Consider the following 23,048-nt stretch of genomic DNA (forward strand, 5'->3'; position numbering starts at 1 on the left):
TGTTGGTGACATGGTGCTGGGTTTAAATCAAATGATGTAGTTCCTGACCCATCAACACCATACCAGTGTTATACCTGGGATATGCTGGGACCTATTCCACAGCCAACGTATCAATAGGATAGTGTAGTGTTAGCAGTTATTTAGTAGGTTTTTCTTCCTTTCTCAGTGAGAATACTAGATTGTCCACCTTTCCTGCTTCATACAGTGAGAATTTTCCTGCTTTCTCATGCTGCAGGCTGGAAGTGGAATCCCCCGGACCGACCATCCTTTGCTGAGACCCATCAAGCCTTTGAAACGATGTTCCATGACTCCAGCATCTCTGAAGGCAAGTACCCTTGCTGCTGTATTCTTGAAATTTTGGGGGTGGAGTTTCACATCCAGGGCACTGTCTCTCTGAGGCAGGCCAATTACAGGCCACCTTCCTTGCTAGAATACAGAGACCATTTGACTGCATTTGATAAGTTTTTCCTCAGATGTGCAAACTTGTGTTTATATTAATCACAATGAGACTAGATAAACTTTAGAAATATTTCAGTGCAGGGGAAACTGAAGTAATTCATTCAGGTACAAGGAGGAGAGATTTTAGAAAGAATAAACTCTCTTGCTTCCATTGCAGACATAAGTTTGACTACCATTCAGGGAACAAGGGAAGAAGGTGGGTGGCTTACATGGCTTACATTTTTGACTCTGGAAATTGAATGACTATAAATATAAATTGTTTCCACAAAGTAGCATTACTGCTTTAATCTCTGAAGTCAGATTCTCCTAATGTGCCACTACCAGCAATAAATGGATGTAACAACCTCAGAGACATAGCTAGAAAATAACTGTTAGGGCTAGTCCACACTAGAATTGCTACAGCACTGCAGTTGCGCTGCTGTAGTGTGTCTGGTGGACATGCTATGCCAAGGGGAGAGAGCTCTCCATACGGCATAATAAAAGCACCTCCGTGAGAGGCAGTAGCTATGTCAGTGGGAGACGCTGTCCATATCAATGCTTAGGTCAGTGTAACTGCAGGGTGGTTTATTCACACCCCCGAGTGACATAAATTATGCCTACATAACCTGTAGTGTAGACAAGCCCTTAGTCTGAAGCCTGGGACACAGTATTAGACAGCAGAGGGTAGTACTGTCTCAGCACCTCCTAACAAGTTTTGAAACTAAATGTAAAGAAAGTTGATCCATCCATTTCCCTACTACAGAAAAAAAACATCCCTGTCTAAAATTCCACAAGCGATGGTTTACAATAGGGGCAGTCAAACTTTGCCCAAACAAGAGGCAGCCTGGCACGTTGCCAGAAGCTTTGTGGCCCTACCTGATCCTTCTACATTGGAGAAAATAAAAACTGTTTTCATCTTTAATCTGAGAGTGCAGCCTGCAAAGGTGTCTTGTCCTCCACCTTGAGCCCTGCAGCCTTTCTCCTGGGTCAAGAGAGAACCTTGCATTGTAGGACCCCACTAGTCTCTGCAGGCTCTTCTCCCTATGAAAGGTAGAAGTGGTCACTTTTTAGAACTCCCTGGGCAGCATTTGGGCCATGAGCAGCCCTGTCTCAACCTCATGAGAATGTGAACTTATTTTTTTGGTTGTTGCCGAATTTTAAAATGTAAACAAGTTACTTTGAGAACCTCAGGAAATAACTAATCCTCTGCATCTTTGGACCCAGAAGAGCAAAACTACATTCACAGGCTTAATCATTTGCTCAGTAATGTGTCTGTTCTCCCTAGTCCAGTGCCTGTTGTAGAGATGCAGACTCTGCTGTTCTCTGTTCCAACTATTCCCCTGACTTTTCTTACAGAGGTGGCAGAGGAGCTTGGAAGAACAGCCTCCTCCTCATCCATAGTTCCCTACTTGCCCCGGTTACCTATGCTTCCCTCCAAGACCAGGACTTTGAAGAAACAGGCAGAGAACAAGGAGAATATTGAAGGAACACAAGATACTGTGGAGCATTCAGCTTCCAGCTCAGCACCAGGTATGGGCACTGGGAAAGCATCGAGGTGACCGGAACGCAGTGGGGCAGATCCTCAGGTGCTGTATGTTGTTATAGCTCTCAAAGTCAAAGGAACTATGACAGTTTATACCAGTGAGTATCTGTCTGACCTGTGTATCTTACCAGCATGGCTTGTACGCTTAACAATCCAGAGACTCAACTTGATATGGCGATATCATTCAATTTGTACCCTAACCTTGCTGTGAACTGTCAAGCAAAGGTAGGAAAGGAAAAAGTAAGATAGCCTTGAGCATGTGCAAGGCCAGTAAGCCGTGGCGGTGTTACTGGACTCATCAGATAGAGGGAATACTTGATTTGGTGGAAAAGCTGAGGGTGCTGAGAGAAAGGAGGATTCCAATATGGAGAAAAGCAACCTGGGAGGCATGAAATGGTACAGAACAGGTTTAGGGCTGTTGGTCATAGTATATGCACAAAAATTGCAGGTTTTATTGCTATCAAATTGAGGGGTTTCTGGCAGGCCTGGTTTGGGCAGGTGCTGTGCAAGCTTCCCCACATCATTCTAGGACTCAAAAACAGTTCAGTAATCATTCTACATTGTGAAGCAACCTTTGTGGTGAGGATAAATGCCCAGGAACTAGCTACAGAATTCCTCAAGCTTATTTCACTTGCAACCTCTGCCTAACTCAAAGCTTGGTCACCGTCACGACATCCTAGTGCATTTAACCAGCTATGCCATGGGGACAGGCTGTAGCCTTAGCAGCCAGATATTTTACCAGTGTCCAGAAAAACCTCTGCAGTTTTATTTTGATAAATTCAACTTTTTTTCCTTTTAATATCGCTTTGATTGCTGTAAAATGAAAGAAAAATCTCTTGCTGTGTTTTGTCAGTTTTACTTGTATCAAACAGTAAAATACAAAAACATTTTAAGCAGTTAGGGAAGGAAGAATACGGGGGCAGGAAAAGAAATATGAGAAAGTAGATGCCAAGAGCAGATTCTTCAATTTTCTCCTAGATTTTCTGTTAAGTGAAGTTCTCAACATTTGCCAAAGAACACCAGGTGTGCACAAAATTATATTTTTTCAGAAGAGAGCCCTGCAGATTTGGACTGTCTAAAAGTTCCAGGCCTGTTCAACCCTTTCCAGCCTGGAGGGTGAGTTAGGGTTTTCATCAATTCTTTATTCACAAACGTTTCTTCTCTCTAGGGTTTATCAGAAGCACACAGCCAACAAGTGGGTCTCCAGCACTGCCTCGCAAGCAAAGGGACAAGTCCCCCAGCAGTCTCTTGGAAGATGCCAGAGAGACCACTTTTACCCGGGACAGAAAGGGTGGCTTTTTCAGCTCCTTTATGAAGAAGAGGAACGCCCCCACACCTCCAAAGCGTAGCAGTTCCTTCCGTGAGATGGAGAATCAGCCCCACAAGAAATATGAGCTCACGGGTAATTTTTCATCGGTTGCTTCCTTGCAACATGTCGATGGGTTTTCTTTTACTCCCACTCAGCAGGATGCAAGCCTGGCTCCAGCCAAGTGCTATGGTGGGGGCTTTGCCCAGAGGAACTTATATGGTGATGACAATGGTGTTACCAGCAGTGGTGGGGGCGCAAGCACTGGTGGTGGGTGGTCAGGCATCACCGGTTTCTTTACACCACGCTTGATTAAAAAGACACTAGGTTTGCGGGCAGGGAAACCCACTGGTGGTGAAGAAGCTTCAAAACCTTTTCCAAGGTCAAACTCTACATCTTCCATGTCTTCAGGGCCTCCAGAGCAAGACAGGATGGCAATGACTCTTCCTAGAAATTGCCAGAGGTCAAAAATCCAGCTGGAAAGGACAGTGTCCACCTCCTCTCAGCCAGAGGAGAGCATAGGTAGATCCAATGACCTGCTTCCCAAAAGGCTGGAAGAAGGCCCTGCTCTGACCAGAGAGAGACCGAAAGCCAAACTCTTGCCAAGAGGTGCCACTGCTCTTCCAGTCAGAATCTCTTCAGGGGAGTCAGCTGTTGCAGAGAAGGACTGTCCAGGTCTGGCAACAGCAGCCCCTAAGATCAAAGAAAAAAACAGTGGTACACGGCAAGGGGCCCTAGAAAACGGAGAGAGACCAGGATGGTCTTCTCCAGGAAAGGCTGCAGCAATAATTCCAACCACTCATAACCACAAAGTGCCAGTCCTAATCTCACCCACTCTAAAACATACTCCAGCCGACGTGCAGCTTATTGGCACAGACTCTCAGGGTAATAAATTTAAGCTCTTATCTGAGCATCAGGTCACATCTTCCGGTGACAGGGACCGGCCCAGACGGGTAAAACCAAAGTGTGCCCCACCTCCACCGCCAGTGATGAGGCTCCTGCAGCAGCCGCCTGCTTGCTCAGACCTAGAAGAGTCGAGTAACACCACAGTAGTGCAGCATGGACTGGAAACAAGTGAAGGTGGTAAAAAGGCAGTAATGGCACATGGTGGTGGAAAAGCTGGGAGGCCTGTGATGCCTCCACCTCAAGTGCTACTGTCATCATCTTCCACCTCACCAGCAAAAATGGCCAATGGCACAGCGGGCGCTAAAGTGGCATTAAGAAAGACCAAACAGGCGGCTGAGAAAATCTCAGTGGACAAAATCAGCAAAGAGGCACTGCTGGAGTGTGCAGACCTCCTCTCGAGTGCCATCGCCGAGCCAACGCCAAACAGCCAGCTGGTGGATACGGGGCACCAGTTGTTGGATTACTGCTCAGGCTATGTGGACTGCATCCCACAAACACGCAACAAATTTGCCTTCCGGGAAGCAGTGAGCAAACTGGAACTCAGCCTACAGGAACTACAGGTGTCTTCAACAGCTGCTAGTGTGCCCGGGGCAAACCCCGTCCTTAATAACTTATTGTCATGTGTCCAGGAAATCAGTGATGTAGTTCAAAGGTAGCTACTGTCAATCTGGGTAAATGAAAAATTACGCATGGAGGGGAAACTCTGTTCCTGCATTGATGCTTTCAAAAGGAAAGACTGATACTTGAGTGAGTTTTTGTGAAGTACCTCAGATCACTGAGTTCTCCTCACGTTTACAGTTTCATCTCAAAATTAGGGGGAGGGAGGGGCGAGAGATGGAAGCTGAAAGGGCAGGCTGTCAAGAATTTTCCCTAATCAACAAATCTGATCTACTTGTCCGCAAGTGAGAGAAGTTCCTTGCTCCTGCCTGTAAGAGGCAGGAGAATCGATGGCAAGTCCTTGTTTTGATAAGGGTGGTTTTCATGTGCTATCCAGAATACTGGATCCTATACAGATCCTCCCCTTTCTGCACTAATGCATATTTTGGCCTCCCCAGATCACAAGGGAAAGGCAGTAGGGCCCCCTTGGTACCTACTGCTGAGAATTCTGAGCCTGAGTAGTCCCAAGGGGGAGAGGCCGCGTGGTGGTGGGGAAAGAGGTGTAATGCACTGATGGTGTTTAGAGCTGCTGGGAGCGGAGGCACTAGCCCAGGTGCCATGCTTCCCCAGCACTGTTGCTGCTGTAGTAAGAACTGCAAAACAAGTTAATATATTAAACTAACCCCTTTCCCTCCCACCCTCTTCACACCATCACACATTCATATTCTTATTATAGTTGAGCATCAGGCATGCTGGGCAGATTTGCCACTAGATTACGTCCCTTCCCTCCTCAAAACACAAACACACAATCTACACCTTGTTCGGCTCTAACCATTTCAGGTAGTCTAGCATGGGTGCTGACGGTCACTTCTGAGTAGTTTGAGGCTGTTGCATAACTTACCAGTGTCTGTTGATAAACTGTAGATTGTTTGTAACTTTGGTACAATGTTGGTTCCCTCTTGTGTGTGGTCACCTGGAGATCCACAGTGGGAAAGGCACTGCCTCCTGCCAACGCAGAATCTCACTGCTCTCTACATTCCTTTGTAGCACTGAATGTGCTGATGCTACTACAGCCATCTTGGTAAACCAGCAACATAGCCCTACTGGCCCTGTAGTCCCAGGTTTCACTGTAACAGCCATAGCAGAGCGTCTAACCCCCCAACATAGCATTAACTTTCTTCAGCAGTGGCTTTGTGGGCATTGCTCCACCATTTGATACACAATTTCTTACCTTGCCAGGCCACTAGGCTAAATATGTATGTTAGGTATGCCAGATGGTCTCCATAGCCTTTTAAAAAAAGTGCTAGATATCTGATAGCATTTTGTGCTGTGGAGCATGGACTGTTCTTCTACTATAGCACAGCAGGATGTGATGGTGACACAACTAACTGCTTTGTTTTATAGAGCACCAGTGTTTGTGTTGATCGCATCAGTTCCATGGTATATTAAAAAGCTGCTGTCTAATGGGGTTACATGGTGACTGGGGTTAGTATTTGCCACAGGCCATATCCTGAGCTCCTTACTCTGTTTTATTCAGTCTCCCAGTGAAGCTCTTGGGAGCTTGCCTGAGTAAGAGCTTCAGAATTGGGCCCCTTGTGAGGAAAAAAAAATCCTTGCCTGTTGTTCGTGCTGTCACTTAAAGCATTACTGCAAAAGGAGACAATGTGTGACCAAAGCATCACTGAATGGTGTCTCCACTCCCGTATGCACTGGCTCTCTAGGGCTATGCCAGCTCTGGCAAGCGATGGGTTTCACAAGTGAAAGTAACAGGCTGGTAATCGCCACTTTGTTTTAAATGCACAATACACCACTTCCAGAGTTCACCACAAATGGAGATGAGTGATAGCGCATGCTCAGAAACCTCCTCCTTTATTCCACATGTGTGCAGCACACTTCCCAGTATCTTCTGCAGGTGAATTTTTGGATGGTCAGTGGAGCTGAAGGATGGAACAAGATCTTTAGCCTATTCCATGTTGGTAGCAAATTACAGATTACTGAACACTTGATTTATTTCTCTCTAAAATTAAATGTCTATACCAAAGGGTCACTTCCAATGTGTGTGTTGTGCACAGGGGTTAAAGATTAGGATCAGCTCAGCACACAGTTTGTATCAGTAGTGAATTCATCGAGGACAATATTGGATTAAACTAAAAACACCTTAATCACCAATCACACTACCAGTGTTGTCAATTGTTTTGTTTAATTGTTATTGTAATATATTTTTATTGTTTTTCTAATTTAATTCTCACTCTATTGTCTGACTGTGAACTGCAAACAGTGTTAAACTTGATGTAAATAAGGTTTTTGCCTGTCGTTCCACAAGTTTTGCCAATTTGCATTTTGTTTTAAATAAAAGTTGCAATATTTTATTGGCAAATAAACTTAAATACACAGTGCTTTTGTTGGAGTCTTTCAGATAGCTGGGTTCTAAACTAAAGGTTAGTGCATTGAGCTTAAAAATTAACATCTCTGCAAACATGTAAAAAACAAACATTTAACTCAGCAGGTTTGCAAAGAATGCATATTTTATTAACCTCACTGAAATGGGATTGTTCCAGTCAGCCTTCAAGGTTGCTGTGTAGTTACATGCTTCCAGGCACTATTGTTGTTTGTACCTGAGTTGCATAACCACACACGCTTATTTCTCAACTGTACAACATGCAAATTCCTGTCAGCCAATCTGAGTGCAAGGATTTGTACCATCAGTTTTTCCCAATTTTTCTGTAACTAAAGTTCTCTTAGGTGCTAGTAAATCCCTTTTTTCTAGGAACACCTCACCTTTTCACCTCCTACACATGAATCCAAACAATTTGTTTGTGAATTTAACCTAGATGACAAAAGCTTTGATGACAAGGAGCAGAGGCTCTATTTTGGTCTTAATTCATGCCCAATTAATGCTTTGTGATGCTTTTATGGGGTTTATTTATTGCTATTTTTAAGTCTCGTATAGTCTGAATTAAAGAAGTAAGGAGATGGTGCACTCCTTGGCCAGCTTGGTGATGTGATCAGGAAGAGTTGTTGTAAGTACTCAAACAGCTGTAATTATACCCATTTTACAGAAGAAAAAAACTGCTCTGACTAACTCCCCCCTAAGACACTGGGGGGTGATTAACAGCATTGGTAGTGTCTAGAAGCCAATGTGCTGGGTAGGAACACTAGCTCAAAATCCATTTCAGTGGCAATTAGCCAAAACATGCCTAATCAGACTCTTTCCAAAGTGAATGCACAGGCTGACTGCTAACCAGTGGCACCAGTTTGAGGTTTAAAGCCTAAAGGTCCACAAGTGCAATGTCCAGGCAGCTGAACTCTGTCTTCACTGTGTGCTGTTCCACCTCATCTTCACTTTTTGACCTACAGACCCTGGAGTAAGTGATTAGTGTTGACATTTCAGGGCTGATTTATTTATTTATTAAATCATTTGGCAGGTACCGCAGACACAGTCCCTCTTGTAGTAACACCAGCTCTGGCCAAAAGCCACAATGTGTAACATAGTAAAATCTTAGCTAGGCTATGAAATAGTAATCAAACTGCAGCGTGTTCCTTCACAGCCACTACTCTCCAACCTTTGTTATAGACAAGGAGAATCTGCCACCCTCTACTTGGTCCTCTTGATGTATCAGAGCAGGCCAGAGGCCAAAGTTGCTGCAAGTGGGACCTCCCTTAAATGAACGTTGCAGACATAGTTTATCCAAAGTGAAGACTGGGCATGAGGAGTGTGCACGAAAAGAGCTGACTCAGTGAGTGGAAGATGCTGGCTCATGTAAATGATGATCTCACTTTGCCCATAAAGCTCACTGCACCCTATCCACAATGGGATTTGGGCTGAAGGGGAGATATATTAACAGACACTCCCTCAGCCAGCTTTGGCATTGCAGACACATGAATACCTTTGCTTTCTGCTGCTGCTAAGAGTTGGCACATCTAAAGTGAACGTCTCCTCACAACAGGTAACAAAATAAGATTTTTAATCTTTATATTAAACAAGTTGCCAAGAACCATTTGTCTTCACAGATGGAGTCTTGTGTGGACATGAACAAAAAGCCAGGACACCACAAGGTCAGGATTATAAACCTTGAATCCCCATAGTAAGTGAAGGCAGCAGATGTGACTCTCAGCCCTAATCTCTATTCAAGATGTGTGTCATCTGTGCAGGCAGCTGGGCATCCTCTATTATAGCTGTCATTGTTAACTAGAGACTGGGTAAGAAGGTTCATGGGACACAACGTCTCACGCTTGGAGACCAATCTTTGAATGGGAGACTGTCCGTAGGGAAGTTGAGGTTTTTCTCCATCACTGGCTTACCAACAGCCAGTGCACTGATTTTACTTTGCAGGCCCAGGAAATGCTTCCTCTTCTTCGGGTTCCTCCTCCAGGCATCAAGGAAGTGACTTCAGTGCGTCCTCTGCGGACTTACCAACTGAAAGTACTAAGCTGTCCCAAGACCCTTTGCACCACAATAAACCAAGGTCCAAGACCAACCCTGCTCACATGAAGCAGACCACAATTTGCCAGCCAGAATTCTTCATTTAACAACAGCTAATTGTTGCTTCTGCTCTGAATTACTTGCTAAGAGGTGGGACAGACTGCACAAGAAATGGACAGCCAGCCCAGCCTACCACCAGCTCAAGGCTGTACAGGTGCCACACAAGTGTGAGAGTCACAGCAACCATTCGAGGCCTCTCTCAAGTTGCAAGGGACTTCAAAAGTTCCCATCACTGTGAAAGTGGGTGAATTTTTAATCTGCTCATCCAAGAGGAGAGGTATCATTGTGCAGCAAGCAGCCGGGCTGGTCACTAGGACAGTTCCCACGCACATTCAGGGTAGGAAGTAGTTGATGCGCTGGGACACAGATTTACAGCCTTGTGCGGAGAAAAGCTGCTCCTCTTTGGGGACGAAAACCATCATCCTGACCACCTCGTCCAGTGTGTCCTCAGTGTATGGAAGGCTGCGGGCCAGAAAAGCGTCCCGCACGCACAGTTTCACATGGCTATATTCCATTGGCAGGAATGGCACAAAGAAGTCAATGAAATTCTCTTCAAGGAGGTGGTTGTGGGTAAAACCACCATCTGTAATGAAAACCAGAGCAACAAGGGCACTCAATACAGAGCATGTAACAGAACCATTTGTGTCTTCTCTGCTCACAGATCTCCATCCATCTCAGCCAGCACAAACGTTAGAAGAACAGTGCTGTTTGCCTGGAGAAGCTGGTTCAACACTGAGAAAATATTGTATAAGAAGGGGCCTTGGCTATTTGTGTATCTGGTTCTTCTGCTTTGGAGTTAAATGCTGCCATCCAAAGGCAGGTATCAAACAAAAAATCCTTCTGTCCTGAATAAGGGAGTCTCTGACACAGCTCATCCAGTCATGCAAAGCAAAGGTGGGAGCAGAGAGGCACATCTGTAATTGTGTGGCTTCATAGCCTGTGTGCCACTCCTGGCCGTTGCTGTATGATGATGTTCAAGTTGCACGCTACTACGGAGACCCCAAAGGCAAAGTCTGCCAGAAGGAGCACTGGGGGGCCCAGTGCTGCCCCTGCGTTCCAGTCTCTAAGCAGCAGCAATGCGAAGGCCGGGCTCACGATGGGGCCTCTCCGAGTCTGGATGCTGAGCAGAGACACTCCAGCACCACAACCCAGGCAGAATAGCTAAAGCCACCATGAGTAAAAGTGCCCACCGAAACATAAGGCTACATCTGTCCCAGACCACATCCCATTTTTAGGAAATCTGGCTGATATTTACAGCTTGCACATATAACACATACTTTTTTTCTGTGGGCACCAGACATGCGTGAAACCATCTTGTGATACCACCAACAGCAGTCAATGCTATTTTACAGAGAGAGGTTAGGGAAATTCAAAGAGGGGGAGAAGTGGCCAGCACACCAGTCTAAGACAAACTAACCAACAGGGCACTACTGATCAGCAGGGACTCAAGAGCGAAAGGGGAAGAGAGGATCCTGTGGGCATCTGGTCGGGACAAGCCAGCATAGCATGAGCTAACGCTGAGCAGCGCAGACATTGCTCAAAAGGGAGTGGAGCTGAAGTACCATATAAGTGATAATAGGGTCTGCAGCTCAGATGGAAGAGGAAACAATCTTATGGCTAAGGCACTGGTCTCCGTTGCAAGAGATCTAGGTTCAAACCCCAGCTTTGCCGCCAACTTGTGTGACTGTGAAGCAAGTCCCTGACCTATCTCCCCCGGGATGTAGTGAAGATAGATTTTGGGGTGGAGTGTTCAGGAATCCTTTGATGATGAGGGCCATGCAAAAGCCAATCAATAAAATGAACCCCCAAGTCTCTTTGCTCCCTGCCAGCCCCATCCAGGGAAGGGGCAGCAGACTGGCAGCATTAGCACAGTTACCTGCAGACTCGCGCAGCTGCCTCCGCAGGTGCTGCTCTAAGTATTCCATGGTGATCTCCTCCCTGGCCCGTCCAGCTCGCCAGAAGTCCAGGGTCACCTCGTTGATGATGTTGCCACCAATGTTACTGGGGAGGAAAGGGAAGTTAAATGCTTTATCTGGAATAATATGAATGTCTATTCCCCACAAAATCATACATCACAAGCTACAAACTGCACCCAGCCTACCCCCCACATCCAGGCCTCGGGGTCACTGGTAGCATAAGGATTCACAGCCCCAAGCCAAAGCTCTGCCTTTCCACGGCAGGGACAATGCTCAAACCCTGGCCTTGAGGGAGATTTCTCTCCCCACTGCAAAGCAAACTGAACCCTTTTTCACCAGATCAACTTCTTCCACTCCCCAGCCCTGATTCTTAAGGGTAGGCCCCACCCTCCCAAACGATTACACACTGTGAATCAAGAGTACGGATCATAGTGACCACATCCTTTATCTCCCAGCGCCTTCGGCAGAAAAGCCCCTGGCTGCAGATAAGTCCGCAAAGGGCAGGGAAACGCACGAGTCCCATGGAAGCAACGATCCAGACAGCACTTTGTGTGGAAGAGAAAGTGAAGCCTGGAGATCATGAAGGTAGCAGAGAACCCACACTGGTGTCCTTGCCTGACTGACCAGCGTTGGAACTCACACATTGGGGCCACTGTTTAAAACGCTTTTTTCTCTAACCACATGTGAATGCACTGCAATGAAAGGGGGGAGGTGGGTTCTAAAGCGTCCAAAGGCAGCCCCAAACCTCAGGCAAAGTTATCCTAGCCAGAATGGCCAGGAAACAGCATCAGCACCTGCTAGTGTGGTGTCAGCCCTTTGTCTTCACGTTCGGGTGTGTGGGGCAGGGTGGTCACTTGTCAGAGAGTCCAGGACAAAGGGGTTAGGAATCAGGGGAGGCAGAGAGAGAAGACTGAGATTGGTGGACAAGCTTACATGCCCCTCTCCCTTCTCCAAAGGGTTCTTGAGCCATCTCTGAAGATGGAGGGGACAAACTCATAGTCACGATGGGAGCGGGGAAGATATGAGACTAAAGACTCCCCTGCATTGTACACCTGGTAGTTCAAAATAGTCACTGCTGCTATCCCAGCTCCCCTTCACATTTTAGTTAGCTCTGTCCTGGAAGCTGCAGCTCCCACCTTTTCCCTGAGGTCAACAGGAAAGAAACCGCTTCTGCTTCACAGAAACAGCCCCTCTCATGAGGGGGGGACCCAGTGTGGCAAAGGTTCCAATGATATCTCCAAAAGCAGTTTGGCTTCTAAATGGCAGACGTGCAAGGTCAGTGTTTCTGGGCACTTAGCCCAGCGGAGAGCCTGCATTCCCACAACAGAACTGCCAGACGAAAGCGTCACAGAGGTGCCGTATCGCATGATGAAACAGCACTTGGGCTCAGACACTGTTCAAGGTTCCCCTCAGCGTGGCAGGGACCGTGGCCAACAGTACACGACCCCAAGGGCAGGGTAGCCCCCTGCCTCCTACCATCCTTGGGCTCAATCCCAGCTCCCTCTCCACAAACACATCGATCAAGGGCTCAGAGGCCTACTTCATGGGGAGGAGGACAGTCCTGAAATCCAGAACGCTCTGAAAATGCCTGGCCAGGGCCTGTGCTTTCTGAGCAGATAAAGCCAGCTGGGATCCAGTGGAGAGAAGAGCCCAGAGTAAAGTAGAGGTCATGGGACTTGCCATACCACAGCAGACTAAAGGCCCAGTTTGCTATACCCAGCCTCCAACAGAGGCCAGCGGCAGATGCTCAAGTGGAAGGTAAGAACTTTCCATCATTAATCTGATGAATGGTGCCACACCTGCCCAGCTTTCTGGACTGAGGGGGCACTGTTTTGATTCCTAAGATATAGCTCGCTGGCCTGGAACCCGGTGTCAGCTCCACGGGGTTACAGACATTCAAGCCTCACAGGCAACAGCACACACCAACTAAGGAGCTACACTGATGGGCTCTGGAGAGAGGGTATGTTCAGCCATCATGAGTTTAGGGTGAGTAGACTTTGAGGCCGTCACGCAGGGAGAATCGAGAGAACTTCTACTTTCCCTTCAATTCCTGCACCTTCTAAGGGCAGCTTCTTCCCCCAGAACACGGGCTTTTAACATGGGTCTTCAAGAACCTCAGGAAAGCAGATTCCTCCCCTCAGCCAGCACCTTGTCCCGAGTAGTCACCTGAGGAATAGGAAAATGGATCTCCTGTAATCCACCTCGTTGATGCTGTCAGAGTGACCCAGATAGGGTTTGATGGCATCCAGCAAGCCAGAGTGAAGCTTCTCTGTCTCATCAAAGATAAACAACGACTGCTTGCAGAGCTGCGCTGTCTCACTTATCTGCTTCTTCAGGTGAGCCTGCACAACCATAGGGAAAAATTGAGAGTTGCTAAGTAGGGGGGCCTGTGTAAAGACTACCTGGGGTTCACCATCTGCACTCCTGCATCATTAACACAGACGCAGCTACCAAGGAAGACTGAGCTCCCTCATAACCAGCACCCCACCTGCTGCTCCATTCCCTACTGTGCCTCCCACTGGGAGAGGCTAGGACCACAACAGCTGGGAGCTCCTCCATCGCAAGCACTCCTGCACCATTCTCGGCAATGGCCTCAGTGGCTGATTGCTCACCAACCACTAATACTGGAGTAGCATTGGGCTCTCCCACACCCAGTGGCCCCTCCTGGGAGGGGCTGGAACCGGAGTGGCACTGGGCTCTCCCACAGCCAGTGCTCCAGCACTGTCCTCTGCTAAAAGCTGGGTCTGAGATAGCTCCAAATTCAGAAACGCCCCTGTGACTGGGATTGAAGAGGCTGGACTGAGTCACCCCTATTACAACCAGCAGCAGTTGTGCCTGGTAACAATGGAGTTTTCTCACCTTGTACAAGTCCACATATTTGGGATGTGGGAAGTGAAAGAGCGAGATAAAGACTTTAACACACTCGCTTTTCAGCCCATCCTGGTACAGGTGATCAGCGATCATCCGGGCCACAAAGCTTTTCCCGGTGCCAGACCAGCCATGGAACGACAGAGATAGAGCATTTTCCGGCTGTGGGGTCTCCAGGAAGCCTCGCACTGCTCTCAGGATGACCTCCTTCGCCAAGTGCTGCCCATGTAGCCTCCTGTTCAGGTCCAGCTCTAACCCTGCAGAACAAAAGGAGACACAGATCTTCCACACAAGCCTGACCGCTACCGTTTTAGGGTGGGAACAAGCAGGGAGGACACTTGGCAGCCTCTTTGCTATGAGTTGAGCCCACAGGAGCATTAGCCATTCTGCCTGTTGAAGGGGGTGCATAGTGAAGGGGTCTCTGTGCAGTGGTACTACAAATGCAGCGCTAGACTGGAAAGCAGCATTTTGAGTGATCTGATCACAGAAGTGTAAATCAGGACTCCTGAGTTTTGCCATGAACCCAGGCAAGTCACTTTCCCTCTTTTTGCCTCTGGAAAATGGGGATAGTATTTACCCATTAGTTCATTAACGTTTGCAAAAAGTCACTAAGACCCCCAGATGGAAGTCCCTAGAGAAGTACAAAGTATCATTCGTTGTTTGCATTGATTACTGAAGTCCCAGAGCCAGTCATAGCTTTGCCTTTTTTCACAAGGATTACGTACAGGACTCAGTATCTACCCTCTAGCTCAGGATTTGGACAAGGGAGTAGGCCTTAGCAGCTCCTCTCTGGGCAAGCTCTGCCTCCCCCTTCCACATGCTTTGGGCATGGAGGAGACACAGGCAGGGATAGACAGTGTCTCTGCTCTGGAAAGCCCTCTGCACAGTGATGCTAAGATTTTGCCATCAGTTAAAAGAGGGTCTGGTGCTTCACTGTCACAAAACAGAAACTGTTCTGAAATGGCACTGTCTAAACTCCCAGAGCATCGGCATAAATCCAGCACCTGGGTAAGAACTGCTACTTCTCCTTAACTTCTTTGGGTACAAACGTTGGATTTAAGAATTAAAAAAATCTGAGAGGTTTGCCCCTAGTTCTAGGAACAGGGAACTAGAGGTTTCACTCCAGCTGGCAGGGAAAACAAACACACACACTCTCTCTGGTACTTCTCTGCCATTGCATCTGAGCACCTCACAATCTTTAATGCATTTAATGCAATACTAACATCCCCATTGTACAGATGGGGAACTGAGGCACAGAGACTGACTTGCCCAAGGTTACACAGGGCGTCGTAGCACAGCAGGGTACTGAACATGGATCTCCCAAGTTCCAGACAAGCACCTTAAACTCTGGACCATCCTCTATCTCAAGGGCCTGTACCTGTGATGTTGTTGGCTATTCTGCAGTCTCCTGGCTCACAGCACATACCAAAGCTGCAGTACCAGCTGGAAAGGATCTCCAGATAATCCAGCCCAACCAGGGGCAAGCTCCAACCTAGAAAAGAGGCAGCAGTGAGAAAGGAAATGGGCTGTCTGCATCCTGGGGATAACCCTTGCCCCCCTCAGCCTTCAGTTCCTCACAGACACATGCTAGAGCTCTTAGCAACTTCCCAAACAGCACCAACGTCCATATCCACAGCACAACCATGGGAAGAAGGGGGTGGGGCGAGGTAGGGCACGTGTAGATAGGCAGTCACTCCAATGGCAGTAGCATCTACTGGTGAAGCCCAAAACACACATCCGGGAAGGACACTCAAAATGGCGAGAGAGGCCCCCCAACACACCCCTGTGCTAGGGACATCGCTAACGCCCCTGGAGCCGGGACACCACTTCTCCTCAGGGGATGCCTCGTGCCTTGGATGCCAAGGATTCTAGGACCCCCCCTTCCAGATGACTCCAAGTTCACAGAGCGGCTCAGCAGTGTCTGCTTACAGCAGATGCTCCAGCCAGGCTGTACCGAAGCAGCAATGTCGGTGCTGGCGGCTGGGAACAGAAAACAGCAGTGAAAAACGCACAGGTGACTGACAGCTACAGGAAACCCACACAAGCAGCCTGCCTGTCTCACTCACTCACACAACCTACCGGGAGACACGGGCAGCTGCACAGCAGCTCACGCCGCTTCTCACCAAGTGTGGGAACAGAAAAAGACCCTGGCCCAGACCCTCGCTGAGGGAAGCGGGTGTAATGACGGGGCTGATGTCTGCGGAGGGTCCCCGGCCCTAGAACTGCCCTGCAGCACCGCCCCTCTCTGCTGCCTGCCCAACCGTGCGCGGAACCAGGGAGACGGTCGGAGCAGTAGCAGCTCCGAGTCCTCCTTACCCTGCGGCTGCCGGCTGGCCGCCTCCTCGCCGTCCTCCCGCCAGTCACTCACCGCCCTACCCAGCGGCGCCCGCCGCCGCCCCGCAGAGCCCCCTAGCAGCGGCCCGAGGCAGCAGAGCAGCAGGGGGAGCGCAGCCCCGCGCGCCATGGCCGGAAGGAGGCGGACCGCGAGCCGGACTCCCCGCACCGGCACACTGGAGGGGTGGCCCCGGCTGGACCCGGCCAGCACCAGCTCACGTCACTTCCCGCCGCTGCCATTGGTGTTGCCGTGGGGACACGAGGGGCAGGGGGCTGTTAGTACAGTCCTCCGGGTGTGAAAAATTCAGACCCTTGAAAGCTGAAGTTAAGCCAATCTAAACCTACCCTGCTGTAGAAATGGCTTGGTGAGAAGTGGCATAGCTCCCACTGTTTGGGGAAGTGGATTACCTACATCAAACGTCTCTCACTGTAGGAAGCCTCTGTGCTATAGTGCTGCTGCAGCACTGTAGCTGTGCCAGTGTCGTGCCCCGAGTGCAGACATGGCCTGAGAATTATAAGCATCTGATTGACAAGTGAGCTCTCAGTTCAAGTCTACTTGACTGATGTTTCCCGTTGGAGGGGGGGAAAAACAGCACCACCAAAAAGTTTAGCTATATCTAGCTGGATTTACACCTTTGTAAATTTGTATTGTAATTTGTATTTCATTTATCAGAAAGACAGCTGGTCTTCTTCAGGTTTGTAACATCAAAGGCTTGTCTCTCTCACCACCAGATGTTGGACTAATAAAAGATATTATCTCACCCAATTTGTCTCTCTAACATCCTGGGACCAACACAGCTACATCACCGCTGCATACATTTTTAATTTATCAACAGCCAGATGGACATAGCTACACAGCAGTTACAACAAAGAAACTGAAGAAGCAGTTTTCAAAACAGGCTAAAAACATTTTCATTTAAGTGTTGCCAAATATTGAAAAATGGGGAAAAAATTAAGTGTTTACAAAAAAGTTTAAAGAGAAGGTTATACTTCAATGTGAGGTTTCATCTGAAAAATTCCTAACAGCTCTGTGTGTTGCTGAGCTGGTGAAAAACACCAAGGGTCCTTTTCTTTCCAAAAGGGGAAACAGGTAAAACAAATGGACATACAGAGATACTGTTGTTACACAATGCAAAGGAGCAAAAAGAAGTGTGTATGAAGTTCAAGGTGTGAAAATCAGCAGCACTGGAGTCAGTTTTTTGGGTGCATTTTAGTTTATCAAAAATAGGCATCCCTGTTTGCATGCTGATATAGAGGTGGCACCAAAGACCAGGTCAAAGTCCCAAATGCAACCAAGGGTCAATGACCACATTGCATTTGAGATGGTTCTGATAGGTGCCTGTCTCGATGAATCACAGTGATATGGTCCCCGTAGACCTCACAGATATCACATGGCTTCTGTGCATTTCCCTCCAGATCACCATGTAACTGAAACATTTAGGATTGTGCATGTCACACTTGTACCTTTAAAAGACTTGCTTCTGGGGGGTAATTCAGGAAGCTAACTCATGATCTTGTCAGGGTATGTACACAGATGGCGGCAAATTCGCCACTGTCAGATCAATCTATCCAGATCGACTGAGCGGCAGTGAAGACCCGCTCAATCGATCCAGAAGTCGATTAAATTAAATCACCTCCTCAAAAGGCATAGCACTGCGTCAACGGGAACACATTTCCTGTCTGCACAGCACAGTGAAGATGGCGCACTAAAGGGAAGTTAGGAAGTTGACAGGAGTTACGCAAGCTACACAGAGTAGTTTGCATAACTCCCATGGATTGCTGCTGAATTTACCGGTAAGTATGTACTAAGCCTCAGACTAGGCCCCAGCCTTGGGGGACATGGGACTTTCCTGCCTCCCTCCCTCTCTGAGGAGGGCTTCCAGCCACAATAGGAGTTGAAAGTCAACCATAAATAGCTGCCATTTTAATGCATTGACTGCTCTGTGTAACACAGCTAATGATGCAACAAAGAACTATTGCTCCTGTTCTGGTGCGGGCCCTCAGGGTGCATTTTCTAATGCCAAAACATTTGCTTTCTGGAAACCTCTTATATATGGCTGCACTACTTTGAGTCCACTGCAGATCCTTTTTCTCAGCCACATCTCTCCTAACCTGAACAGCTTTTTTGCAAACACTTTCCACCTGGCCCCTCTCTTGAAAATGTACCGTCAACACCAATACCATTAACCTATTTTTGAAGAAAGAACTACCAAATATAGTGGCACAACACTGAAAGTATAGGTCACTGTATAGGAAACCAGAGCAAGAGAGACAAACAATCCATCAATGTTTTATTAAAATTTTTATTCACACAATGTTTCTTTATGCAGATTCCGACCCGGGGGAACACAATTAGAAAGTCAGTATTGTATTTGTTTTCTCTTCTTACTAACAACCCCTCTATTTGTGCAGCTGCTCTCCGGGGCAATCCTCTGGCAGCTTCAAGAGGGGTGTTTGTTTCAAGCTCCAGCTGCCACAGAAAATAAGTTACAATCTAAATAAATTATTTTTTGATTGAAGTTTATTTGGCAAGACACACTCCAGTTCATTACATGCCAATAGAAGAGCAAATTAGAGTATTTCCTCCACCATTTGCCGACTCAGACAGGAGATAAATAGCAATAGACTGATGAAGCTCTATTTAATTAGTTCTTCATTTCTGCACCATGACTATTAATATCCCCAGACTGATCATCTTTGTAACATCTGGGGCCAGTCATTTACAGAGTGTGCATCTGTAGTTGGTGAAAACTGGAATAAGAGGGCATAATGAAAATCTCAATGACAGAGCCTAGCATTTCTTACAAATGAAGGATGCCATTTTTATTTCTACTTTGCCGTAGCCATTGGTTGGGGTCAAAATTTCAGAGAGTCTTTTGCAGGAGGGGGAAAGAACCCTCATTGCCAAAATGACTGAATCCAACACTGAGCTGAAACCCAACCTGCAAGCAACAGATTGGTCATCCTAGCTTTAGGTAAGAAAGGACACAGTGTTTGTCTCTGCTAGCCTCATGTCCAACCTTGAGCAGGCTCTTCCAATTACCTTCACAGGTAACAGGTCACAAAAAACATCCCTGTATATTCTGCTTCCACCCTCCTCTAAAGTTGCCTATTCACCCCTTTTCCATTTATTGTTAACCAAGATGCAGTGCTTTAATTCGGTCACAGTGTGGGAAAGCAGGCTAGTAAACCTCAATTCACTGCAAAGGGTTCAGTTGGAAGCCAGAGAGAAAGCAAATTGCAAGCTCTGTACACTAATTTCATTTCAAGGCAAGATCATAGTTTTAAACAAAAACCCACCACCAAATGCAAATGAGTAACTATAAATTAAAATCCCAATCCCACCCAACATAGCAGACTGTTCCCACACCATCAAATGTCATGTCTTATGTTTCAAAACAGAAGGGAAGAACGAACTCGTGAGATCATGCAAGCCACACCATTATTCTTCTCTCCTACTTGAATAAGTTATCTTTAGTTTCACAGTAAATATTTAATGCCAATGCACACCAACAAAGCTTAGTTCTGCCCACCCTCACTCATTTCAAGTAGTACCTTACGAGTAGCCCCACTGAAATCTGTGAGACTACTTGCAGTGTAAGGTACTATCTGGGATGAGTGAGGGTGGCAGAAGAGGGTCCTCAAAGATGGAGAAAGAAGAGCCAACACCCACACTCACAATAAGTTAGTTCACGCTGAAGCATTTCTGTTCTGATGGGAGCCAGGAGGAACATCCACTCACAGTAGGAAAGAACTCACTGACCAAATGAAGTTTGCCTTTGAAGAGTGAATTTAGTGCTCGTGAAACTGGGATGATAGGCACTAGTTTAAAGTTAGGTATACTACCAACAAAAATTATACAAAATTCTCTTACAGCTATCAATGCTCTTCAGTCCTTTCCTGTAGCACCCACCACTATTCCAGTCCTAAGTCTACCTATGTAGCAGGTTTGTGACACGGATGATGGTCAAGAGAGGAACCAGAACAAGAACAGACTCTTTCACTCATGCTCTGCTCATGATATGAACCCAGCTCCCCTGAGATGAGAGGCTGATGCCCGATTACACCTATTATTAACAATATCTCCACTTCCTCACGATAGTTTGTGTAAACACCACCACCTTGAATAAAACCAATTGCATCCTCCACTTACACCTGCTTGATTGGCTTTGGCAGCAGGTGCATCAGCTAGAACACCGAGTTATTTTTTATTTCTATTCTACCTTGCTGCATTTCATGAGGGCAACTCCTGCAACAGAAAGGACAATCTCCAACTGCCAGCCAAAGAGATTCTTAAATCGGTTTTTAGAACAGATTTAAACAAGGAAATAAATTTAAATTGTACGAGGCCAGGGAACACACAGAAATGGAGACCAACTTGCTGCTTTTTGTCTTGAATCATCTAAAGTAGTGCATACAAAAGCATTCCTCGCACCCCTGCTATTTCTAGCAAGAAGTTTTAGAAAGGTTTCACCTTTTGTGCACCATATTAGCTACACACATCAAACTGATGCCAGGACAGTAGACATGTGAATGTATTGAAAATATCTTCTTTTGCTTCCGAAACCATGGATTTAAATAATCATTTATTATAAGTAATGAGTTTTGTGGCCTCAAGCTAGTCTATACTAGTTTGAAATCTATGCTAGATGACGATAGGACCAACAGAAGAGGAGAGCTACAAATCAAAATCGAGGTGCATTGACAAATGCACAGGAAAATGTGCATAGCACTCCATCATAGCTTCGTATAGACAGAATCTATTTTACACAAGCATCAAGTTTGCTGGGCAAAAAAATATCAAAAATGCCCCTCAAACTAACACAAGATAGAATTCTAAGACAACCATGACAGAGTCAATGCATCACAGCATTAATTATAGGGAAGCAGTTGGGAAAAGGAAGGAGGCCAACTGAAGTTGCTCACAGTTGAAGAGCTCTGTCACAATAAGGGTCAGGTAGAGTGAAGTACTGAAAAGCAAATGTCTGGCCTACAAAACGAACAGCACTGAGAACTGGGATTACCACTGCGAGTGGTGGGAGTAAGCCCTTCAACAGTACAGGCCCAGCTTTCTGTAATCTTCAGGCTCCTTGTTCACAGCTGTTGGTTATCTATGTAGTTCAGCAAGAAGCCTGTTCCTAGTTTGTATTACACACTCTGCTCACCCCTTTTATAGGGCCTACTGTAAGGAGGATGATCTGGCTAAGGGAAGCTGCTCTGAAAACAGATTTTATCCTGCTTCTCAGCTATAATTCAAAGATAATTTGGTTAATGTGGGCATGGACTCATGGAGATATCTGCACTTCTCAGACTCTGTTATATTCCCTATGTACAGAAAGTAATGATAGTCCTTGTAGTAATTTCTTGGGGAACATATATTACTCTTTAGGCATTGGATGGACCTTACTGCTGCAAAAAAATCCTGTCATCTCCTCTTCACCTTCTAATTGCATGGATGAACTTTCACTAGCTGTTCAATGATAACATTGAAGCATCATCACATATAAAACAGACCCCTCTTCACAGCATCTTATTAATGAGAAGATAGCTGAACAGCAGACACACCATCTCCCACCCCTAATGGTGTTCGCAAGAATATTCTACCCCAGGAGGGGGCACTAAGGGTTCAGTTTAATAATTATTTTATTTACCACTTCCTCTTTTTTGAAAGAGGCAGTAAAATGCTTAACCAGCTCACAGCTGATTATATACAATCCTGAATTGAACTAACACCTCATAAGAGCATATTAAGAGTGGGTGGGTGGGGAAAGAGAAGGGGGAGAGGACTGTAATGTTCCATCTCCATTGTCCCCTCTAGAACCAGCCCTCATATTAATGTTTGAATTCCATTCTCATTTTCATGAACACCAGGAGTTGTATCTTCCCAGTGAAATGTCCACTGCCAGCAATGAACACACCACAACAGCCAAGCTGCCACTGTAGCTACAGGGCTGTCCAAGGGCTCCCAAACCCTCCACCTTCTCTCGCTGCTGTCAGCCCAAGATAAGACCACCATCACCTTTCCTCCTGGGCTCAGGAGCTTTTCCTTTCATTTACAGTCCATCCTGGGCATAGCCATTCAGAACTGATTGTGCTGTTTTTCTATCATTTGTTTTTTTTTTTTAAAAAGGAATTTCATCTGTTTTCCATGAAAGTTACAAATGGGAGAGTGTCATCCTGTCTTCCACCAGCACAATGTCTGGACCAAACTGGTCTGTGCACTGTTTCACTGTAGCCAGGATGCTCAGGAGCCGCTGGTCCATGGCATCCAAGTGAGGATCAGAGAGCACTGGTGAGATGGGGTCATGAGACATGGCAGTCTTTAAGGCAGACTTCAGCACTCCATTCTTCAGGTAGTTCAGTCTGTTCCAAGTGGAAACCCGGATGCTGGAAAAGAAAGATGAGCACACATCATGCTAGTGCACACAGGACTTCCCATTAGTGTCTCATTAGCATTACCGTACAGCTGCCCCGGTGAGGAGTCCGTTTACAACATGGTTATGCTTATGTAGATGGAAGCGAATTATATTATAACTGGCTCTCTCTTCCCCCCCATAATATGATTGTAACTAACATAATCAGGACCTAAAATGTTGGTAGCAGATGAAGGTGAAGGGTAAGTGATCTAATATATTGCAATTCTTCTAAGAACTGCTC

At 46.6% G+C, this 23,048-nt stretch overlaps 3 protein-coding genes across 8 annotated transcripts in view; 1 reads left to right on the top strand and 2 right to left on the bottom strand.

The window, feature by feature from the left end:
- Window positions 1-7,171, top strand: part of ABL2 (ABL proto-oncogene 2, non-receptor tyrosine kinase) — an 84,179-nt gene extending 77,008 nt beyond the window's left edge. For 2 of the 4 annotated variants that reach the window (XM_067532470.1, XM_067532471.1), the window contains exons 9-12: window positions 236-325; window positions 1,795-1,968; window positions 3,150-3,383; window positions 3,699-7,171. In XM_067532470.1, coding sequence (XP_067388571.1) covers window positions 236-325; window positions 1,795-1,968; window positions 3,150-3,383; window positions 3,699-4,849 — 1,649 coding nt within the window. In that variant the 3' untranslated portion in view covers window positions 4,850-7,171. Of the gene's footprint in view, window positions 1-235; window positions 326-1,794; window positions 1,969-3,149 lie in introns of all 4 variants that reach the window. The other 2 variants (XM_067532467.1, XM_067532469.1) reach the window with 1 other exon arrangement.
- Window positions 7,172-7,921: 750 nt separating this feature from the next.
- On the bottom strand, window positions 7,922-16,736 carry TOR3A (torsin family 3 member A). The gene is made up of 6 exons (XM_067532472.1): window positions 16,374-16,736; window positions 15,436-15,549; window positions 14,049-14,314; window positions 13,356-13,531; window positions 11,150-11,274; window positions 7,922-9,856 (listed from the first exon to the last, which is right to left on the bottom strand). Exons 1-6 carry the CDS (start codon window positions 16,519-16,521, stop codon window positions 9,606-9,608), a joined length of 1,080 nt encoding a protein of 359 aa, XP_067388573.1. The 5' UTR covers window positions 16,522-16,736; the 3' UTR covers window positions 7,922-9,605.
- A 1,940-nt stretch (window positions 16,737-18,676) lies between these two features.
- FAM20B (FAM20B glycosaminoglycan xylosylkinase) overlaps window positions 18,677-23,048 on the bottom strand; it is a 41,714-nt gene continuing 37,342 nt past the window's right edge. For 2 of the 3 annotated variants that reach the window (XM_067532503.1, XM_067532502.1), the window contains exon 8: window positions 18,677-22,778. In XM_067532503.1, coding sequence (XP_067388604.1) covers window positions 22,547-22,778 — 232 coding nt within the window. In that variant the 3' untranslated portion in view covers window positions 18,677-22,546. The remainder of the gene's footprint in view (window positions 22,779-23,048) is intronic. The other variant, XM_067532504.1, reaches the window with a different exon arrangement.

Source organism: Emydura macquarii, unplaced genomic scaffold (genome assembly GCF_026122565.2).
Source record: "Emydura macquarii macquarii isolate MOO-44397 ecotype Brisbane River unplaced genomic scaffold, CSIRO-AGI_Emac_v2 contig_3287, whole genome shotgun sequence".
NCBI lineage: Eukaryota > Metazoa > Chordata > Testudines > Chelidae > Emydura > Emydura macquarii.

What these genes read in the sequence shown, in the direction of transcription:
- TOR3A (XM_067532472.1), bottom strand. Translation starts at nt 16,521, where the DNA reads ATGGCGCGCGGGGCTGCGCTCCCCCTGCTGCTCTGCTGCCTCGGGCCG. An exon ending in AATAGCCAACAACATCACAG is followed by an intron (nt 14,315 to 15,435) that starts GTACAGGCCCTT and finishes TTTGTTCTGCAG; the next exon opens with GGTTAGAGCTGGACCTGAAC. An exon ending in AATATGTGGACTTGTACAAG is followed by an intron (nt 13,532 to 14,048) that starts GTGAGAAAACTC and finishes ATGGTTGTGCAG; the next exon opens with GCTCACCTGAAGAAGCAGAT.